The sequence below is a fragment of the Oncorhynchus clarkii genome, chromosome 6 (assembly GCF_045791955.1).
Source record: "Oncorhynchus clarkii lewisi isolate Uvic-CL-2024 chromosome 6, UVic_Ocla_1.0, whole genome shotgun sequence".
In the NCBI taxonomy this organism is placed as follows: Eukaryota; Metazoa; Chordata; class Actinopteri; order Salmoniformes; family Salmonidae; genus Oncorhynchus; species Oncorhynchus clarkii.
This window is the reverse complement of record NC_092152.1, coordinates 66,801,473-66,820,086: the sequence shown is the minus strand read 5'-3', so window position 1 is coordinate 66,820,086 and position 18,614 is coordinate 66,801,473. Positions and strand designations below refer to the sequence as shown.

The window sequence follows — 18,614 nt, the reverse complement described above, 5'->3', positions numbered from 1 at the left end:
TGATATAGAACGTGATGGGCCCTGCCATATGACGTGCTCCATACAGTGTACATTTTCATTTTGATTTAGTAGGGCCTAACTGTTGCAACTGTGGCTCGCAACAGAGTATCTTTGATACACTGATAAAGGGACACTGTCAAACAGGTTGACTGACAAAAAGTTGGGAGTGTTCAGGTTGACATTGTCAATCTGGTCCTAGATCAGTGTTTTGAGGTTTAGTGTTTGGTAGTAGGGTCTGAGATGGGCGGGTTTACAGAGTTCTTAGCAGGGGGCGGGGTATTGCAGAGCTTCAGGCGTCTCTAAACTGAACTGATTCAGAAAACATCACCTGCAACAAATAGATTTTGAACAATTCCGTGGAGTATGCCACTTAAACGTTTGTCCATTCTTGAACAACTAATACGCGATTATTGTTCGTAAAGCGCAGCTGGTAAGTGACACGTTTCTCTTCTTACACTTTTTGTTACAGTAGTCATTGAATGCGTGGGAACTTTAGGTTACTGACTGGGCAGTGGCCGCTATAAACATGCAGATAAATTGTTTACTTGTTTGAAATAATCATCATGGAGAAAACTACATTCAAAATCGAGTTATTTCATTGTAATGTAAATAAGAAGTTAAACCACCTGTTGTACCCTAAACTAATGCATCAGTATAAACTTTTGAAAACTTTGCTTATCTTGCCCTTTTCCAATTAAAATATCAGTGCAATTTTTTTTACACAGTACTTCTATTAAATCAATAGATATTAAAGAGGAATATGTTTGTATACAATTTATAAATTGTATAAATTACTTACAATATTTAGAATTTGAAGAATTGTTGTATACTAAATGAATCTATTTAGCATTCAACAATTATTTTTAATCAAACATGTTACACATTCTTTAATATCATATACCACATTCTGTAATATGAATAGATTAATTCATCTATTCAGTATGGAACAATTATTAAAACCATGCATGGCTAACTTTACCCAAGAGCAAATTCCTTGGAATAAAATGTCCACCTCTTTTCTCCTGGTTTTCCATGACTTGCTGTTATTTACTTGGTATGAATGCATGAGATCTACATGTCATAACATGCTATTAGTAACTGATATTCTTCCATAAATAATCTGTTTTATGGATTTTGAATTATGAATTACATCATATCTCTAAGGCTTAATAGCTCTCCCTGGAATATGAATAAACTCAATCTGTCATGACTACAGTCAAAATATCAAATCTGCCGTGAATGTAACTCTTTTCTATTCAGTTTTTAATCTGGAATCAAGGCAGTGTCCTAATGTGCTCTCCTATAGTTGTCTTTTACAGGCCTGAATGGTGTATTGTGATAACAACACACCCCCAGGATGTAGAGAACCAGCCAGTGCACTGCACATGTAGATTATTCTCCTTTTTTGTGTTCTCAATCTTTCCCTGGAAAGATCAAAGGCAGGGCCTTGACATCCTAACCCACTCTCAGCACTGACCTTTGGTCTGAGGTGTAGGGGGACAGTGGCGAGGGTAGTGCTCTAGTTATGGATTGCAGGGGAACAAGGGGGAGAAATTGGCTCAGCAAGTGTTTCCTCCCTTGCAGAGAGTAACACAATGAGAGGAAAAGAGCTGCACTCACACCTCACAGCCCTTGTGTTGTTGGATACATGTGATACTTGGTGTGAAAGAGGCTATTGTGTCATCTTCTGCTGCTTTCTGTCCTCCGCAGTGCCTTTCCTTTTGGATAAAGGGCTAACTTGGCCTCATTGTTCTCCCTTCCCTTCAATGGCTGGAAAGTATGATGTTCTGTCCTCTGAGTATTAATAGAATCAGGAAGAGCCTGCTGCATCGCTTCTATATCAACATGCTGGTTCAGTTCTGTAGAGCAGTAGGCAACACCCGTTTTCACTTTGAAAGAGTGATTTATTGAGATTTCCTCAAAGGCCTTGCGGGCATGTCTGTGCATTTCATTACAAAGTGGCATTATCTGCTGTCACCTTTGTTTCCTTATCATAGCCCTCCCATCCCTATCACCATTTGTCCTGCTATTGTAACACCAGGCCATTCATGACATTCATCTATGTATTTGTTTGTTTGGGGGGTGAAATAGGACCTTATCAGCTGAGCCTACAGGACTCTGATAAGAGCCCATTGTCTATACAAACACATGGTGCCCACTGATGTCTGTGATGCTGTGTGTCTCTGCTGGCCTTCCTGTTAGCTGATACAGACCTGTTTCTTAGGATCAAATGGCCCTATGCTCTGTCCTCAGCTTCAGACTACACACTACTTGTAATCTGGCAGATAATTCACAAATATATGTATTTTCAAAGAACTTGATCTCTACTTTATCTGTGTGTTATAATGTGAATACCCAATAGTATCAAGGTGGTCTAAATATTCAGTTACTTGTGTATATTTTTGGCAAGTATAGTAGAAAACAGTTGAACCTATCAGCACGAGTTCCTGTCTTCAGTGGTATAGTACCTCTCTTAATGCTGTGGTGTTAAGTGGGGTTGATGACAATGGCCCTGCTGTAGGTCTATTAACCTGCTCCTCCCATGGTAGACTGTTACACTGACCAGGGCCCTCTACAGGGACTGCAAATCACAGTGTATTGTACAAGGATTGGCAGAGGTTGGTTCAATAGATTCACAGATAGACACACACACACACACACACACACACACACATACACACATTCATTAGCAAAGACATTCAAGAAGGTTACTGTATAGGCTACAGCTACGCACAGTCATGGGATTTCCGGGTGTAGTGTGACATATCGTTGGAGTCTGTCACTAAGCTGTAATACCATTTTTTTTATTGTCAGGCCATTAGACCTGCTTACACCTTTATGTGCAGTAAATATTCATTCACACCATGTTTAAAATGATTCATTTATGCCTGTTAGTAACAGCCAATTACAGCGCATTAAGATGCCAGTTAGTAACCTGCTTGTTATGGTTTCGTATACAGTACCTGGTCATATTTGCCCTTCAAAAGAGTGTAGCAAATGTTGATTCACTGTTTTTCAAGTTCAGTGTGTTGATAAAGACTGGGCTCTCTTATGTTATTTTAGGGCAGTGCAGTGTCTCACTCCTTCATTTGGCAGGAAAAGGGAGTACCTAGTCAGTTGCACAACTGAATGCATTGAACCGCATTTAAACCCAGCCCATCTGAATCAGAGAGGTGCAGGGGGCTGCCTTATTCGGCGTCATCGGTGCCGGGGAGCAGTTGTTGTTGGGGGTTAACTCAAGGGCAGAATGGCAGATTTTGCCACCTTGCCGGCTCGGGGATTCAAACCATCAACCTTTCGGTTACTGGCCCAAAGCTCTTAACTGCTAGGCAACCTGTGGTGGAGCTGAACAATTAGGGTGCTCTCTGTGGATCCACTCTCTAGACACAGAGACCAGTAAGTACAGAAAAAAGGAAAATTAGACCAGATGACATAATCAAATGTTGTGAGGCTTTAACTCTCATTAGCAGGCCATGGAGCAGTGAAACATTTGCTGACGTTATTAAATCTGATGGCATCTCATTTCTGACTAAACCAGATTATGTCCTTTTTTGCAGAGGTGGGCCTGATCCAGGGAGAGGGATTTATTATCTTGCTCATTTCCTGATGGAGTCGTACAGAGTCAATCAACCGGCCCGCTCTTCCAGGCCTCACAATGGAGCTGGCTCCTATGGCCTCAGCATTAGGGTCCAGGGGATTGATGGACACCCGTACGTGGTGCTGAACAACCAGGACCGTGGGTCCAACTCCTATACAGATCCTAATAGTAACGGCTACAATGACACACAGGGCTCCTTTATTGACAACTACCATGAGTATGACTTCAAAGGAAGCAGGGAGGCTGTTTCTGACAGCCCCTTTGTTGAGTACAGGTCCCAGAAACAGATGCAGTTTGGGGGCTCTCACAATGGAGTCACAGAGCAGGGGAAGAAGCCAGCGTCCACCCTGCTGAACTTCCAGAGACACCCAGAGATCCTCAAGCCTTATGACCCAGAGAACAACACCTTGAACCTGGATGGTAACCACAGCCTGCCTCCCCGGCCGATGTCCCTGGCGGAGACTGGGAGCACCTACCAGGGCTCTTCTCCCAGATCCACCTCCCCAGTAGTCGCCCATGCCGGGTCATCCAGCCTGGATCATAGGAGGAGTCCTGCCCTGCAGGAGAGAACACAGCCCCAGCCCAAGCCCCAGCCCCACCCCCAGCCAGCCCCCTCTAAGCCTCAAACCAAACTAGTCCAGTCTCAATCCAAGCCTCAAGCCCAGCTGGCTCAGCCACAGTCTAAGACTCAGACCCAGGTGGCCCAGCCCCAGTCCAAACCAAAGTCTCAGCACCTGTCCAAACCCCAACCCCAGTCTCTGCCACAATCCAAACCCCAGTCTCCACCCCAGTCTCAGTCTCCACCCCAGCCCCAGCTGCCCCAATGTGTCCCCATACCCCAGCCCTATTCTGTGTCCAGCCCTCCCAGTGAGCAGACTAAGGCTTCCTGCCGGTCCGCCAGCTCCATTAGCAGTGCCAACTCTAGCCTGGAGCGCAGCCGCCATGAGCCAGACATCCTCCCCCTGCGCAGAGTTGACTCTAGCGGCCCCGTGCTGCAGTCCTCGTCCCGCTCCCGCCACTCCTCTACCTCCTCTACCGACCAGCTGGAGGCGCTGTACGCAGATACCATCAACCGCCACCAGAACCGACGCTACATCCCCTTCCAACCCGGCACGGGCCGAGACATCGACACAGGCTCCATCCCCGGCGTGGACGAGCTCATCGGCAAGTTTGACGGCAAGGATGGTGGTCACCAGCGACGGGGCAGGGCGGGCCGCAGGAACAGGATCAACCCAGAGGACAGGAAGCGCTCTAGGAGTGTGGACAGCGCCCTTCCCTTTAGCCTCCAGGGAGAGTCGGAATACATGGATGCGTTTAGCAAGAACCAGGGGAGGTCCACGGAGCACGTCCTCCGCCCCTCACAGCTGCATCTGCAGAAGGTGTCTGGGAGAAAAAACTCATGGGTGACAGCGGTGGAGGGGAAGCCAAGTGCCAAAGCTTCGGCCTGTGGTAGCAGTGCTCCAGGCTCCCCTCAGAGCATGACCTCTAAAGCAGCAGGCTCCATCCAGGGGTATAAGGCGGTGCTAAATCGCTCCTCTACGTTACCCCTGGACAGTACAGATGCTGAGGATGGTCAATCTTCACCAAGCACAAAGATTTTAACAAGTGTGGCTACAACCTCTCTATCCATCCCTTCCTCTAACTTTGGCAAGAAGCCTAATGCAGAGATGGATGTGCAGGTAAACAATACATTATTTATGATTACAGTTAGGTTAGTTGTTTAACTAATCATTCTCTATTACTACGTAGCTGCATGTGAAAGTATCTGTCAGAACTCTGATGGCTCTCTGTTTCTTTCCTCTTGCATCCAGGTGACACCTGATCTTTTGAAAGGTCAGCAGGAGCTTTCACAACAAACACATGAAGAGACGGCAAAACAGATTTTGTTTAATTACCTCAAGGATGGGTGAGTTTTTACCTCACTGATGTAATGTTCCTGGTTCACTTTTTATCGCACAACATTTTCCAGTTTTACAGAAATGTCTATTATATTCAAAGGGTATTAATGGAATAATGTTTTGTATGAATTGCTAATACATTAATAGACTAGTAGGCAACATTATGACGCCATGAGTATCACTTTCACTATGCAGCGGGCAGTAAACTGCACAGTCTAAACATAACATGTGCCAAGTTACACTCTTAAAGCTGCGATATGTAACTTTTTGGGCTACCCCACCAAATTCACATAGAAATTCACATAGAAATATGTGTTATAACGCTGTCATTGTCATTGAAAGAAAGTCTATGAAACGGTAGATCTGTTCTATGTGCGCTTTTTCTATGCTTCCCATTCTTAAGTTTTGTTTTTGCCTTTTTTACTTTTGGTTTTGTACACCAGCTTCAAACAGCTGAAATTACAATATTTTTGGTCATGTAAAAAAAAATCACAGTGGTTTAGATGGTACAATGATTCCATACAGTATACTTGCTTCTTTTGCCACATAAACTGAAATTAAGCAAACTATTAAACATTTTGCAAACAGGAAATTTCTGCATAGTGCATCTTTAAGGAAAGCATCATTTGAAAAGGAAAATGCCCCATGGGAGCACTTAAATGTTTTTTTATCTGAGTCTGACTGTTTGTGATAAAAGGGAAGGAATTTATACTCCCATTCAGTCTCCACCTCCATATCTAAGCTGTGGTCGATGCAGCTGCTTGGTGGTGTTCGTTCCTCTTCCCATTTCTCTTTCTCCCTGTCTCTCTCTCTCCCTCTCTACTGAGGAATGTAAGGTATCAACCCTGCTCTGCTCATCACCTGATTCTTGATGTTCACCGTTCACCCCATGCTATAAATCCCATCACTTACAGTAAGGGGAAATGGAGGAGTTATCGGTGGGAAGCATCTCAGATTAGTATCTCTATGGTGTACTTCCTGGTTTAAGATAGATGAACTGGTAAGGGTAATCATGATACATGATGGTTTATATTGTTAAATAGTAAGATGAGGCGCTAGACAGTTTTGTTGTTGTTCAGTACCAAGCTACACCAGCTGAAGCTTACTATAGCGTAGCTGGTTTCACTCTCTGAAAGTTTTATAGCTAGACTAGGTTAAAAGGCTTTGGGAGGGGTTACAAAGCTTAAACCAAGTATGTTCGTCAAGAAGCCAAGTCTGAAAGTCCAGTGCATATATCCAATAGGATAACATGTCAATCACAGCACCAGTAAAGCTGGATCTTGGAGTTCCTATCCAATCCCAGGTCAAGTTCTGTGTCTCTCACATAGCATTGTGTCATGGTTGGACTGTACATTTGTGTCCATAGTTTTAGAAGATTTGCAATTTAAATCGTAAACTTCTAAAGTGCCTTAGTTCCTAAGTGTCTACATTCCATGTGTGCTCCAGTTCAGGAAACTGCTTTGGGTGTGTCAGGTCACAGGTCAGGGGTCAGAAGTCAATGGAAAGGAACACAGATGGAAGTGGTGTGCTGAGTCATCAAAGAAAGGACAAACATTCACTCGCTGAAGTTATTAAACTTTAATGAAGGAGGGGGGCTAGAACTCCCCTGTCAGGTAGTGGAATTGAATGGAACCATAGAACCTTCCCCGGGTTGTGGCAACCCGATGTTCTGTTCATTTTCTGTCCCAATATAGGAAGAGAGAGGGTGCACCCTGCATACAGCCCAGTTGTATAGCAGGGCCAGGGATGGAGGGAGACACATTCTCCTGAATGTGCCTCCTAATGGATAGCTGTAATGAGGTTGAGCAGGTCGCGAGGTGACACATCAAAGCAGTTGGCCCCCGGCAGAGCAGGAACCAGAACAGTCTGGGATTAGACCCTGATCTGATCCACCTACCACACACAGAGACCCCTCTTTACCCTCAGATCAGTCGAGTGTGGGAGTGCACCTGTGTTCTGACTGTGTGTGTGTGCGCACGTGTGTGTCCGCAGGAGCACTGATAACGAGGACACCACCAAGAGGAAGGTCAACCTGGTGTTTGAGAAGATCCAGACATTAAAGTCACGGGCGGCGGGGAGCGACAACAAAGTGAGGCATTGTTGTGGAGTTGTTGTAATTAAACTCAACAAACAGCTAAATCTGTGAGCCTCTTATCTTAGCCTTAGGCCAGAAGCTTTCGCTTAGTGAGCAGCATACAAGCCACAAGGCTGTGTTGACCTAGCATTTACAACAGCCACTGTGGTTACAACCTCCAACAGTGGAGGCTGATGGGAGGAGCTATAGGAGGACGGGCTCATTGTAATGGCTGGAATGGAAAAAATGGAACGGTATCACACACATGCTTAACTCCGTTCCATACATTCCATTCCAGCCACCAGCCTCCATTAACTGCCATGTGTAAACCAGTGCAGTATGGAGAGAAACTAAATCAAATCAAATCAAATCAAATTTTATTTGTCACATACACATGGTTAGCAGATGTTAATGCGAGTGTAGCGAAATGCTTGTGCTTCTAGTTCCGACAATGCAGTAATAACAAGTAATCTAACTAACAATTCCAAAACTACTGTCTTGTACACAGTGTAAGGGGATAAAGAATATGTACATAAGGATATATGAATGAGTGATGGTACAGAGCAGCATAGGCAAGATACAGTAGATGGTATCGAGTACAGTATGTACACATGAGATGAGTATGTAAACAAAGTGGCATAGTTTAAAGTGGCTAGTGATACATGTATTACATAAGGATACAGTCGATGATATAGAGTACAGTATATACGTATGCATATGAGATGAATAATGTAGGGTAAGTAACATTATATAAGGTAGCATTGTTTAAAGTGGCTAGTGATATATTTACATCATTTCCCATCAATTCCCATTATTAAAGTGGCTGGAGTTGAGTCAGTGTCAGTGTGTTGGCAGCAGCCACTCAGTGTTAGTGGTGGCTGTTTAACAGTCTGATGGCCTTGAGATAGAAGCTGTTTTTCAGTCTCTCGGTCCCAGCTTTGATGCACCTGTACTGACCTCGCCTTCTGGATGATAGCGGGGTGAACAGGCAGTGGCTCGGGTGGTTGATGTCCTTGATGATCTTTATGGCCTTCCTGTGACATCGGGTGGTGTAGGTGTCCTGGAGGGCAGGTAGTTTGCTGGCCAAACTAGTCGCCACCCTTCCTTTTGTTCATTGAGATCTGCCATGAACCAAAGCAACCGACATGTTTTTGTATTGTACGAAAATGCTATCATGCAAATATATTGTGTTATTTTGAAAAGGGAAATGGAGTCAAATTTAACTCCTGTCTCTGTTGCCCCTCCCAGTCTCCTGACATAGCTACCCAAGCCAAAGCCCTACAGGAACAGAGGGTGGCACTGGAGAAGGATGTTGTTGAACTGAAAAAGCAGCTGGAGGAGCAAACCAAGGTAATACTATGATGCCATGTCATACATGTTGACTCTAGCTGCTATCTTGGATGTCTGTGCAGGACATGAGAATCCCTAGCTCCTGCCTCTTAAGACACAATAATCATATTGGTGCTAATAGCTAGCTTAAGCAGACCAGTAGACATCACAGCCACTGAGTTTATTGGTTAGATAGTTCGTTGTCAAAACTGTAATTCAGATACTATACTATGAACGCCATGCATTTCATATTTATTTGGTGTGGTGAGAGGAATGGTGTTTGATTAAAGTGTGTGTGTGTCCTTGCGTGTTAAAGAAGCAGATGGGTCTGACTGAGGCCCATGAAAAGGCCGGAGCGGGGGTGAAGGTCCTGCAGACGGAGCTGGAGAGGAGCCAGGAGGAATGCTCCCGACTGAGGGACAAACTGGCCAAAACAGAGGCTGAGCTCCGCACCACACTGGAGGAGTAAGTGACTGACCACCAGACCAGAGCATACACTGTGAGGCAAGGAGTGACAGGTCGACAAGGCCCGGGTTAAGAAACCAGCACAATGGGGATAATCCTCAGATTTACAACTCTTATTGGGAGAAAGTTGTTTTATCTATACCTTTTATTGCTTTTGTGGAGGAGAAAGTTGTAGTTTGTTTTCTGTTGTCACAAGGGGATTATATGTTCTAATGTGTTTGTTGGGTTTGCAGTCTCTTTTCGGCCATTAGAGTTTCTGTCTTTGTCTGAACATAATGGCCTCCTATAGTTCTCCTTCCCCTCTGACATTTTGTGTTAATGTACACTGCAGAGTCCCACCAAAGCCCCACAAAGTGAGGAGTGTATATCATCATGGCTTAAATGTCTGTTGATGTTGGACTATTTAACCCTCTGTTCCCCCCCATGTCTTTGTGTGGAATTGTTTGTTGTAAGTGCTTGTGCACATTGTTGTCTGGTGCGCGACGGGTTTTGTACCCATACGTTGTATTTCTGGATGCCGGTGGTTTTGTATTTTAAACTGCTCCGGTTATTACCCAGTTCTGCTCTCCTGCGTCTGACTTCTCTGCCACCAGTTACGCACCCCTTACAGTTGGAGTGGGCAGGTGGTGTGACTGTGATGTGATTGGTAGATCAGTACCCGGGTGCTCATCATAGCCCCTGTTAGCCTGGAGAACAGACGTTTCTGACAGAGCGCAGGTGGTATCGTTCCATTGTGTGAAGCAAGGTGCAGGTATTCAGGTGATGGTGTGTGTGTTGTGACTGTATGCTGCTCTGTGTCTGGCAGGCTGTTCCAGGTGAAGATGGAGAGGGAGCAGTACCAGACGGAGATCAGGGACCTGCAGGACCAGCTGTCAGAGATGCACGATGAGCTGGATGGCGCCAAGACGGTGGTGGCCGACAGAGAGAAGGATGCCATGATGGAGGTAATACACAGGCCAGGTCCCACAGCTCTCAGAGGAGAGAGCGTTGCCATATAGGAGCTTAGTGGCTTGCATGGAAAGGCTTTGCGGTCCCATAATAACCACCATGTCAATACCATTGTACTGTCAGTGTTGGTAATGTGTAAACATGTTATTCTTCCTGGCACATTTGCTGAAGCAGAATTTCTCAGGCAATAATGGCAGTGCTGGAGATTTCTGTGCACGTCACCTGTTGAGGTAGCAGTTCATCTCAGGGTGATATTTTAGCGAGACACTGTCACCACTTCCTCCTCTCCTGCTGTGTAGGACCTGATGCAAATGAAGCTGGACTTACAGGAGGTGCTGCTGGCCAAGGAGGAGCAGGAGGAGGTGCTGAGGAGGAGGGAGAGGGAGCTGACTGCCCTGAAGGGAGCACTGAAGGCAGAGGTGGCCACACACGACCAGGAGGTGGATAAACTGAGGGAGCAGTATGAGAAGGAGATCCGCAAGCTGCAGACGTCTGTGGAGAAGGCCAAACAGGTAACGGATGTTCCCCAGCCACCCATGGCCTAAGGTTGTCAGAACGTTGTATCATGGTCCCCTGGAGGTTTTGTCTAGTTCCCAGTTGGTCTCGGTGACGTCCCTGAGGAGGTTTTAGGTCGTTCTTGGGATGTGGTGTCATGGTGCCTTGGTCGCAAAGAAACATTCTCCCTCACCCCAAAAAAAACAACATTTTACCCAGGGCACACGCACCCTACTTAAATTACACATCACCCCTTGTTACTGTTGCCAAGCCCATCAAGGCCCTGATTGGTTGACCACTGATCCAGTAACAACGCTTTGTCTTTTTTTTAAAATACTTTTTTAGGTGGGTGCGTGTCTTTATCTTTTGGCAATGCTTGGGACACCCACACCACAAACAGAGCTTTTAACATACAGTGTTACATATTTGACATGCATGATTACCTTGTGTATGTTTATTCATACAGTAATTATTGCTTAACATGTCCTCACCTGGGATTTGAACTCACAACATCTTAGTTCATGGAATTCCAATCTTCCTGCTACGCCACCATGTCTATATCAGTAACTGATTTCACCTGTAGCAGGTGTAACATTCTTAGACCGTCAGTGGGATAACGTTGTGTCGAAACCCTTTCGGGATTTAATGGGCACGTCGCCAAATGTCCTCAGGACGTCATCTGTTTGCTGGGTGTATTGATGTTAATGGGAGATTTGGGCAAACCTTAGAGTATGGCATCACGTGCATTTTGGGTAGTAAAGTGTTTGTTTAGAAGTTTTGTTTGGGATTGTATTTGTTGCCATATGTTCGGCATCAGTAGATATTCGTTAGCTTTGAAATGAAATTACCAGGAACTTTCAACCAGCTTCAAAGTTGTGCCTCAAAATTAAGCTCAATTTTAGTAACTAACACAATACGACCGTTTTACCTCGAACAAAAACTCTTTAAGTTGTTTTTGTTATGACTACTGTGTATTGGAATTGGAGAAATAAGATTACGCCAATCATTGTCTACCAGTTGTTAAGGTATTTCATTTGTTTGGAACAAGTAAATAATGATTGCTATCCAAAGGCCATTGAATTTGTATAACTTTAGTGTTCCATTGTTTATTTACTGAGGAAATGAAACCCTCATTATGTGTTATTATAAGGAAATCAGGCTTTTGTGTTTATTGAGATTAAAATGTTACATACAGTATGCATACTTGAATGAATTTCTGGAGAGTCCTCTAGGAGTTAGTGAATCATTGACTGCATGGTGCCAGTGTTAGAGAATGTCATAGTTCTATACATGAACTGCTCTACTCCTCTCTCTTCTTGCACTTGCCTAACTGCATTTCACTGCACAGACTTTAATAACAACCACAGCTGAAGGCTGAAAAACAAGTCTAAAAACTGTTAAACAGTGCTGGGCAAAAACACTCCCTTCTCTGTAGTTCAGCTGAACCAACCAAGATAAAAAGACTCAGCTATCTGACAATTAAACCAGCTTGTCATCACTTTTCATGGAAACTTATTGGACTCTGTTTACCCTAGATGACATATAGTGTCATTAAAAAGCTTTAGGAAGTATTTAATGATGTTGAGGTGTTGTTTTGCTGTAAACACGTTTTACTGGGTGGCTCAACAGGAAGAAAAATAGGACCAAACAAAGCCTTTAAAAGACTTGGGAAAGGCAAATGGACTAGTAAAGAGAAGACAGGGTAGGGAAGTGGTAGAGAGGACAGTGAGGTAAGAGCATACATAGGGCTAATGGAGGAGAGAGACAAGAGGACCACACTGACAAGGCTAGAGGAGCATTGTGTTGACTAGGTGTTGCCTGGCTCACATGCTTCCTGTTTGTGTCAGGGCCTGGAAGTCCTCTCCTTGTCCCGAGCTTCCTCCTGCTGTGGTGGGGGTCTACACAGCAGCCAGCCCCTTCTGAGATAATTTTCTTGCTTGAAAATAATTACTTCCATTTCTGGGGAAGATTTTGTCATCAAGAATTCACCACCAATGCTTAATATACAAGTGACAAGATTGTGAGATTCAAGATTCTGACCTTTTTGTTACTCAGTATTCAGACAGTTTATCTTCAGTAATTTGGGCCTTTCCCTTAAAATACCAATCCATTGTTAGGTTGTCACACACAAAAACTATTTATAGTGGTTACAGCCTACTGTACTTTTATCCACCAGGCTATGGCAGAATTGAAAGTAATGATAATTTCTGCATGTGTGAGTGAGCGACCTCACAGCCTGCTGAATTGCTTAGTATAAAGTGTGCGCGGTCAACCATTCATCTGTCCTGTCTCCCATCGAAACGCTGCTCCTTTCTCCTTCGGCCATGAAATGTGCATTGATAGGGCTGCCCCATGCAGAGAATAATACTGGAACCTGGAGCTCTAAATTGTTCCCGTTGCCCGTTAATTGCAGTGGCAAGCCGTCACTAATCTAATGAGCTGTAGTTCATGAGTTGTGCAGTGTTCCTCACTGTTCCTCCTCTCTCTCTGTTCATCCATTGAAAGGGCAGGGATAATTGTGGACCTCAGTAGATGAATGATGAGTTTGTTTCACACAATAATAGCAGCAGGGGTTTGGGATATGGTTGGGATATGCTGAATAAAGTGGGTCAGAGGAGTTATGGAGTGGACATCTCCCTGAAAATATGTGTGTTTGTTTTGTGTCATTGCATTTTAGGTTCAATTGTATTTTCATTTAGTTGTAGCATGGGCCATTTTTTAGATGTTAATCTATAGAGGTAGAAACTATAGAGGTCAAACAACAATATTCATAGAGAATCTATAATCAGACTGTAGTCTACTTACTATACGTTACTTATTGCAGATCAGTTCTGTGTAAATCAGGTTTTTCACAACAGTGAGACTTGAGGGAATGTGAAAAATGTGAACTGATAAGGTGCAGTGAGCAGAGAGAAGGGTGTGTCAGAGAATGTTCCTGGCTGGTTAGAGAGTGTGCACCCAGCACCCTCCTGCATATTCTGTTACAATGCTCCAGCTCTGACCAGTGGGTGGGGTCGGGAGGGGTGCGACGTGACCATGCCTCTTCAGGGGGCTGCTGTTATACCCCCTCTCAGGGACATTCCTGATTCTCAACACTCTCAGAGGGCCACAACCCCAGACCCCAGACAGCCCCAACCTGTAGTAGTCCCAACCCCACCCTTTAGTACCAGCCCTAGCCCCTAGTTCCATTTCTAGGCTCAACCCCATTCCCAGCTCCAGCCCACTCTCATCCCTCAGCCTTGATCCCCTCCAACCTACCCATACAGTCCCTGTTGTATTTTCATTCCTAAATGAATTAGCCCCAGTCAAAAGCCTCAGCCCTTATAGCCCTATCCCATACATCCCCTGACACACTGGCAGCCCCATCCCCCAGCTTCTAGCCCTCCACTTGAGTGATCCCTGCCTGTCTTTATTTTCTCTGTGACTCACTTATTTTTGTGTGTAATCATTGAAGCCATGTGGCCTGGTGAGCACCTCCTCAGGGCTGTTTGAAGGTAAAGAGTCCCACAGGAGGCAGTGTGTTTCCTCAGTTGATGATAGCGCTCTGCTGTGTTCCCTTCCCGGCACAGCAGGTGAGGATTTACTGGGAAGGGAGGGAGGGAGGGAGGGAGAAATATAGGGATTGATAGAGGGAAGGGATCTCTCTGGAAATCTACCAGCAAAAGAGAGGAATGGGTATCATAGCCAAAGTTCAGCGCTTTTTGTGTCCATCTGTTTGCTATCATGTTCTTCCCTGTTTGAAGAATTTGTCTTCAAAAAGACTTGGGAGTTAGGACGGCTTCTCAGAATTGTTTAGATGAACTGTGATATGCTGCTGCCTGTAATGTTCTGCCCAGAAATAGTTTTTCACTGGCTCATTGGATGCACACCCATTTTGGTTGCATCTCCTTGCACAGAGCTGGTTGTTTGTGTGTGTGTAGTGAGAGAAGTTGTTCCCCTGCCATGTGAGGGTCGTGCCTGTGTGAAAGGAGGCTGTGGCCTGAATTCACGGGCCTATTGTTCCTCTGCTGCGTCACTGCCTGGCAGAGCTGAGCTGGTGGGGAGGGAGTCTACTGTGCCAAAATGCATGCAAGGCTTTTGGGATTCCAACAAATACCCCCAGGAGTGTGGAGGAGAGGGTCAGTGTGCTCAAGACTGTGATGTACCGCAGCTTTAAGACCAAGGGCAGAAAGCTAAGGATTTAACTCACTCACACCGAGAAATATGTGGTTTCTCCACTCAATAGGCCGTTTTGTGTTGGTACATTGCTTTTAAACATCCAACAGAGTAGGGAGTACTGGCAAGTACAGTCAAAGTATTTAACATGGACTTACTGTCCAGTGGCGTAGTCTGCTCAGGTTGCAAGTGGCACTGGTCACTCTCCCTCCATCAGGATCTGACCTCAGGTCTGACATTCAAAGCCCAGTCATTTGACTGTGATTTTTCCCCAGTCCGACCAGGCATCATGATTCCCCAAGGTCTGGCTTTCGTCCAAGAGTGAAAAGAAGTACTATGCTCAATGTGAGTGTTTTGTCCTACCATAATGACTTTCTGAAGGGTATTTTGATATTATAAATCACTCTGGATGGCCTCACATCAACCATTTAAGATCATAATAGAGGCCTCCCGGGTGGCGCAGTGGTCTAAGGCACTGCATCGCAGTGCTAGCTGTGCCACCAGAGACTCTGGGTTTGAGCCATGGCTCTGTCGCAGCCGGCCGCGCCCGGGAGGTCCATGGGGCGAAGCACAATTGGCCCAGCGTTGTCCGAGTTAGGGAGGGTTTGGCTGGCAGGGTTATCCTTGTCTCATCGTGCACTAGCGACTCCTGTGGCGGGCCGGGCGCAGTGCATGCTGACCAGGTCGCCAGGTGTACGGTGTTCCCTCCGACACAGTGGTGCGGCTGGCTTCCGGGTTGGATGTGCGTTGTGTCAAGAAGCAGTGCGGCTAGGTTGGGTTGTGTTTCGGAGGAAGCATGGCTCTCGACCTTTGTCTCTCCCGAGTCCGTACGGGAGTTGCAGCGATGAGACAAGACTGTAACTACCAATTGGATACCATGAAATTGGGGAGAAAAAAGGGGGTAAAAAAAAAGATCATAATAGAGTACTGTGTGTGTGGACTTTGACATTGTGTCATCCCACTTCCCAGTGGCCTTCTTTTGAAGCAACTGGCCTTCTGGCGATGTGCTACACAATAATAATGCCACATTCTGGGGAGGCTTGGAGGTTTGTGACGGTAAATGTTAATTCTCTGGTTCCATTTTTTTGGACACAAAAGGGCCAGTTTCCCACAAAGCTCTACTGTGACTGCCTTCTCACTGCACTGGCCTATTTCATTCTCTATTAAACCCAAACATCCCTGAAATCCTATCATTTGGCCATTTAAAAAGGTTTCTGTTTTCATGTCCCGAAGGACAAGACAAGATTTGATGGCTGGCATCTTATTGTGACTGGAGAGATGCCAGTGCTCCTCAAGCAGCAAGTTTTCATTTCCACTGCAAGCTTTTCTCCCAAGCCATCACAAACCTGTCTTTACTAGGCAGACCGTAGTCTATGTGCCTTTTGTTGGAGAGCGACGCTATTGTAATGCATACCTTCTTGCTGGTGAAACAAACTAAGGCTTATTCATTGCCAGAGAAGAGCTTGAGTGATCTGTGGTGCTATTTATTTTCCTTGAAGACAGAATACATGGTGTTGAATATCGTTAACCTGATATCACACAGGATATGATCCGTTCCTGGAAGGACCTTGGTCATCTTTATGCTTCTATTTAGTCACGATTGCCTATCTTGACTTCCCCTCTTATCCCATGTTTACGTTCCATTGGGGAGAGCACATGAATGGAAGTCATTTGAAAACAGGACCATAATGCTATGAGGCTGCATCAACCTTGGCTCACAGTACCCTCTAACTAAGGTAGTCTGAAGTAAACAATTATGAATTATGTGATGTTGATTTTATTCACTTGTGATTGTGGCCAGTATGTGTCTGTTTGAACGATGTCACCATCAGTGTGTTGTTGTAGCTGGGGTAGAGGGATATCCTGTGTTTCTCTGCATCCTGGCCTATGTCCTGGGTTAGTTAGGGGGAACACTCTGCCCCTCAGCTCCTAACTAAAGCCTTTTTGTCAGGGATGCTGCTGGGACATTATAGCAACTTGACAATGTGTCAGCTCAATCAAAGAAGTGTTGCTTTGTACCTTTCCCAAGGCCATGGTAGAGCAGAGGGAGCAGAACACTGTGCTCTACTATAGTTACTTATTTTTGATTTTTTTTGCAATCTTACACTGTGAGTGTTACTGTCTGAAATAGGTATTATTTCTAAAACCGTGTGAATGCTTCATGCCCACAACAGTGCACTCATATAAAAGGTTGTGTTCAATGTTGTAAATGCATGCGATAGTAAACACATAAAATGTGTTTAGGGGTGTGCCAGGACTTTTACATTAATCGCTGTAGTATAGATGACACCAGTTTGTCCGTGACAACCAATCAGAGGGTATGCTACTCACTGACAAGGGCATGAGTACACCACTATCTTTATTTTCAGGATTTGTTTAAAAATAAACATTTTGATTCAGTTAGTCAGATTATACTTTTTTGATGAATTGTGGATTTAGAGTGGATTAACTGCCTTGTCATTTAAAAAAGTTATATTTATGTGCCTATAAATGTGATTAGAAGGGGGCCCTGCTGGGTGTGGGATTACCCTGGCAGGTTTCTTATGGACCGTAATTGGTGCAGGAATATCAGCAAACTCCATTGTTTGTTCCCTGGGCTCCAAAGCAGATTCAGCAGGGGTTTGTGTGTGTTCCCAGTGACCCGAGAGCACCCTGAAAAAGCTGATTGATTTGAATCTGAGCTCACACACTGGGCGATGCATACTTCACTGCATTGTTAGTGCCACTCTTTTTACTGGCCGCACAATGGTAGTTAATGCCTGACTATAGACAAACGGTTTAAGAGTGCACAAGACAGCCCTTGAAATCAAACTCCCAAATTGTTAATTTTGAGGCTTTGTAACAGTCTGAGTGAGTACAAAATGGCAAACACAAGGAACAATGATCACCAGGGCACCCTGTGAATTTCCACCACCCATGGGTCTTTCTCCCCCTCACCCTCTGAGTGGTAGTGCCCAGACTGGACTCTCAAAGAACCCAGGGTGGGAAATGGGACAGTGAAAGAGGGGGTGAGGGGATGTTTGTATGAGAAAAAACTGAGAACTCAACTCTACATTTTCTGTATGTTCACCTCCCCCTCAACCTGCCCTCTACCCACAGCCCCAGTTGATTACATTTTGAATACAGAGATGATACTACAATCTTCACATATTCCAGCTAAGTAGGCTAAGTGACCTGTAAAACAGTGATGTTTTTCACAAGCTTCTACCCCCTGCTGTCCTTGGATTCTGTAAAGTCCTAGACCGGTGAAAGATGCCTAATGTTTTGAAAGAGATAAGACTGCCTTTGTTGACACATTTTAAGGATATTTTTTTGTGTGGGAATATCCTCGTCTGGTTTATAGGTAATTCCAGTGACACCTGTGTCGTGTCTTTGGCTATGCCGGATTAAGTGATATGACATGCTATTATATAAAATAATTTCTCCGCAATTAATATCACCTGATTGAGCTAATCATGTAAATGTAATTAACTAGAGAGTCGGGCACCACAAAATAATATTTTTTGAGCTGTTATCTTCCGAATAAACTCGTAAATACAAAATTGGGTTTAATCATTTATTTACTAAATACCTAACTAATCACACAGAATTACACATACACATAATTAAATCATAACTTGATTACAAATTACGTCATAAAGGAAAACGTCCC

The 18,614-nt window shown here is 44.7% G+C and overlaps 1 protein-coding gene across 1 annotated transcript in view; it reads left to right on the top strand.

The window, feature by feature from the left end:
- Positions 1-217: 217 nt before the first annotated feature.
- The window catches only part of LOC139411478 (cingulin-like protein 1), a 31,851-nt gene continuing 13,454 nt past the window's right edge, over positions 218-18,614 (top strand). Inside the window, exons 1-8 of the mRNA XM_071157903.1 lie at positions 218-430; positions 3,558-5,277; positions 5,410-5,504; positions 7,489-7,585; positions 8,819-8,920; positions 9,216-9,364; positions 10,170-10,308; positions 10,612-10,824. Of these exons, the coding sequence (XP_071014004.1) occupies positions 3,607-5,277; positions 5,410-5,504; positions 7,489-7,585; positions 8,819-8,920; positions 9,216-9,364; positions 10,170-10,308; positions 10,612-10,824 (2,466 nt within the window). The 5' untranslated portion in view covers positions 218-430; positions 3,558-3,606. The remainder of the gene's footprint in view (positions 431-3,557; positions 5,278-5,409; positions 5,505-7,488; positions 7,586-8,818; positions 8,921-9,215; positions 9,365-10,169; positions 10,309-10,611; positions 10,825-18,614) is intronic.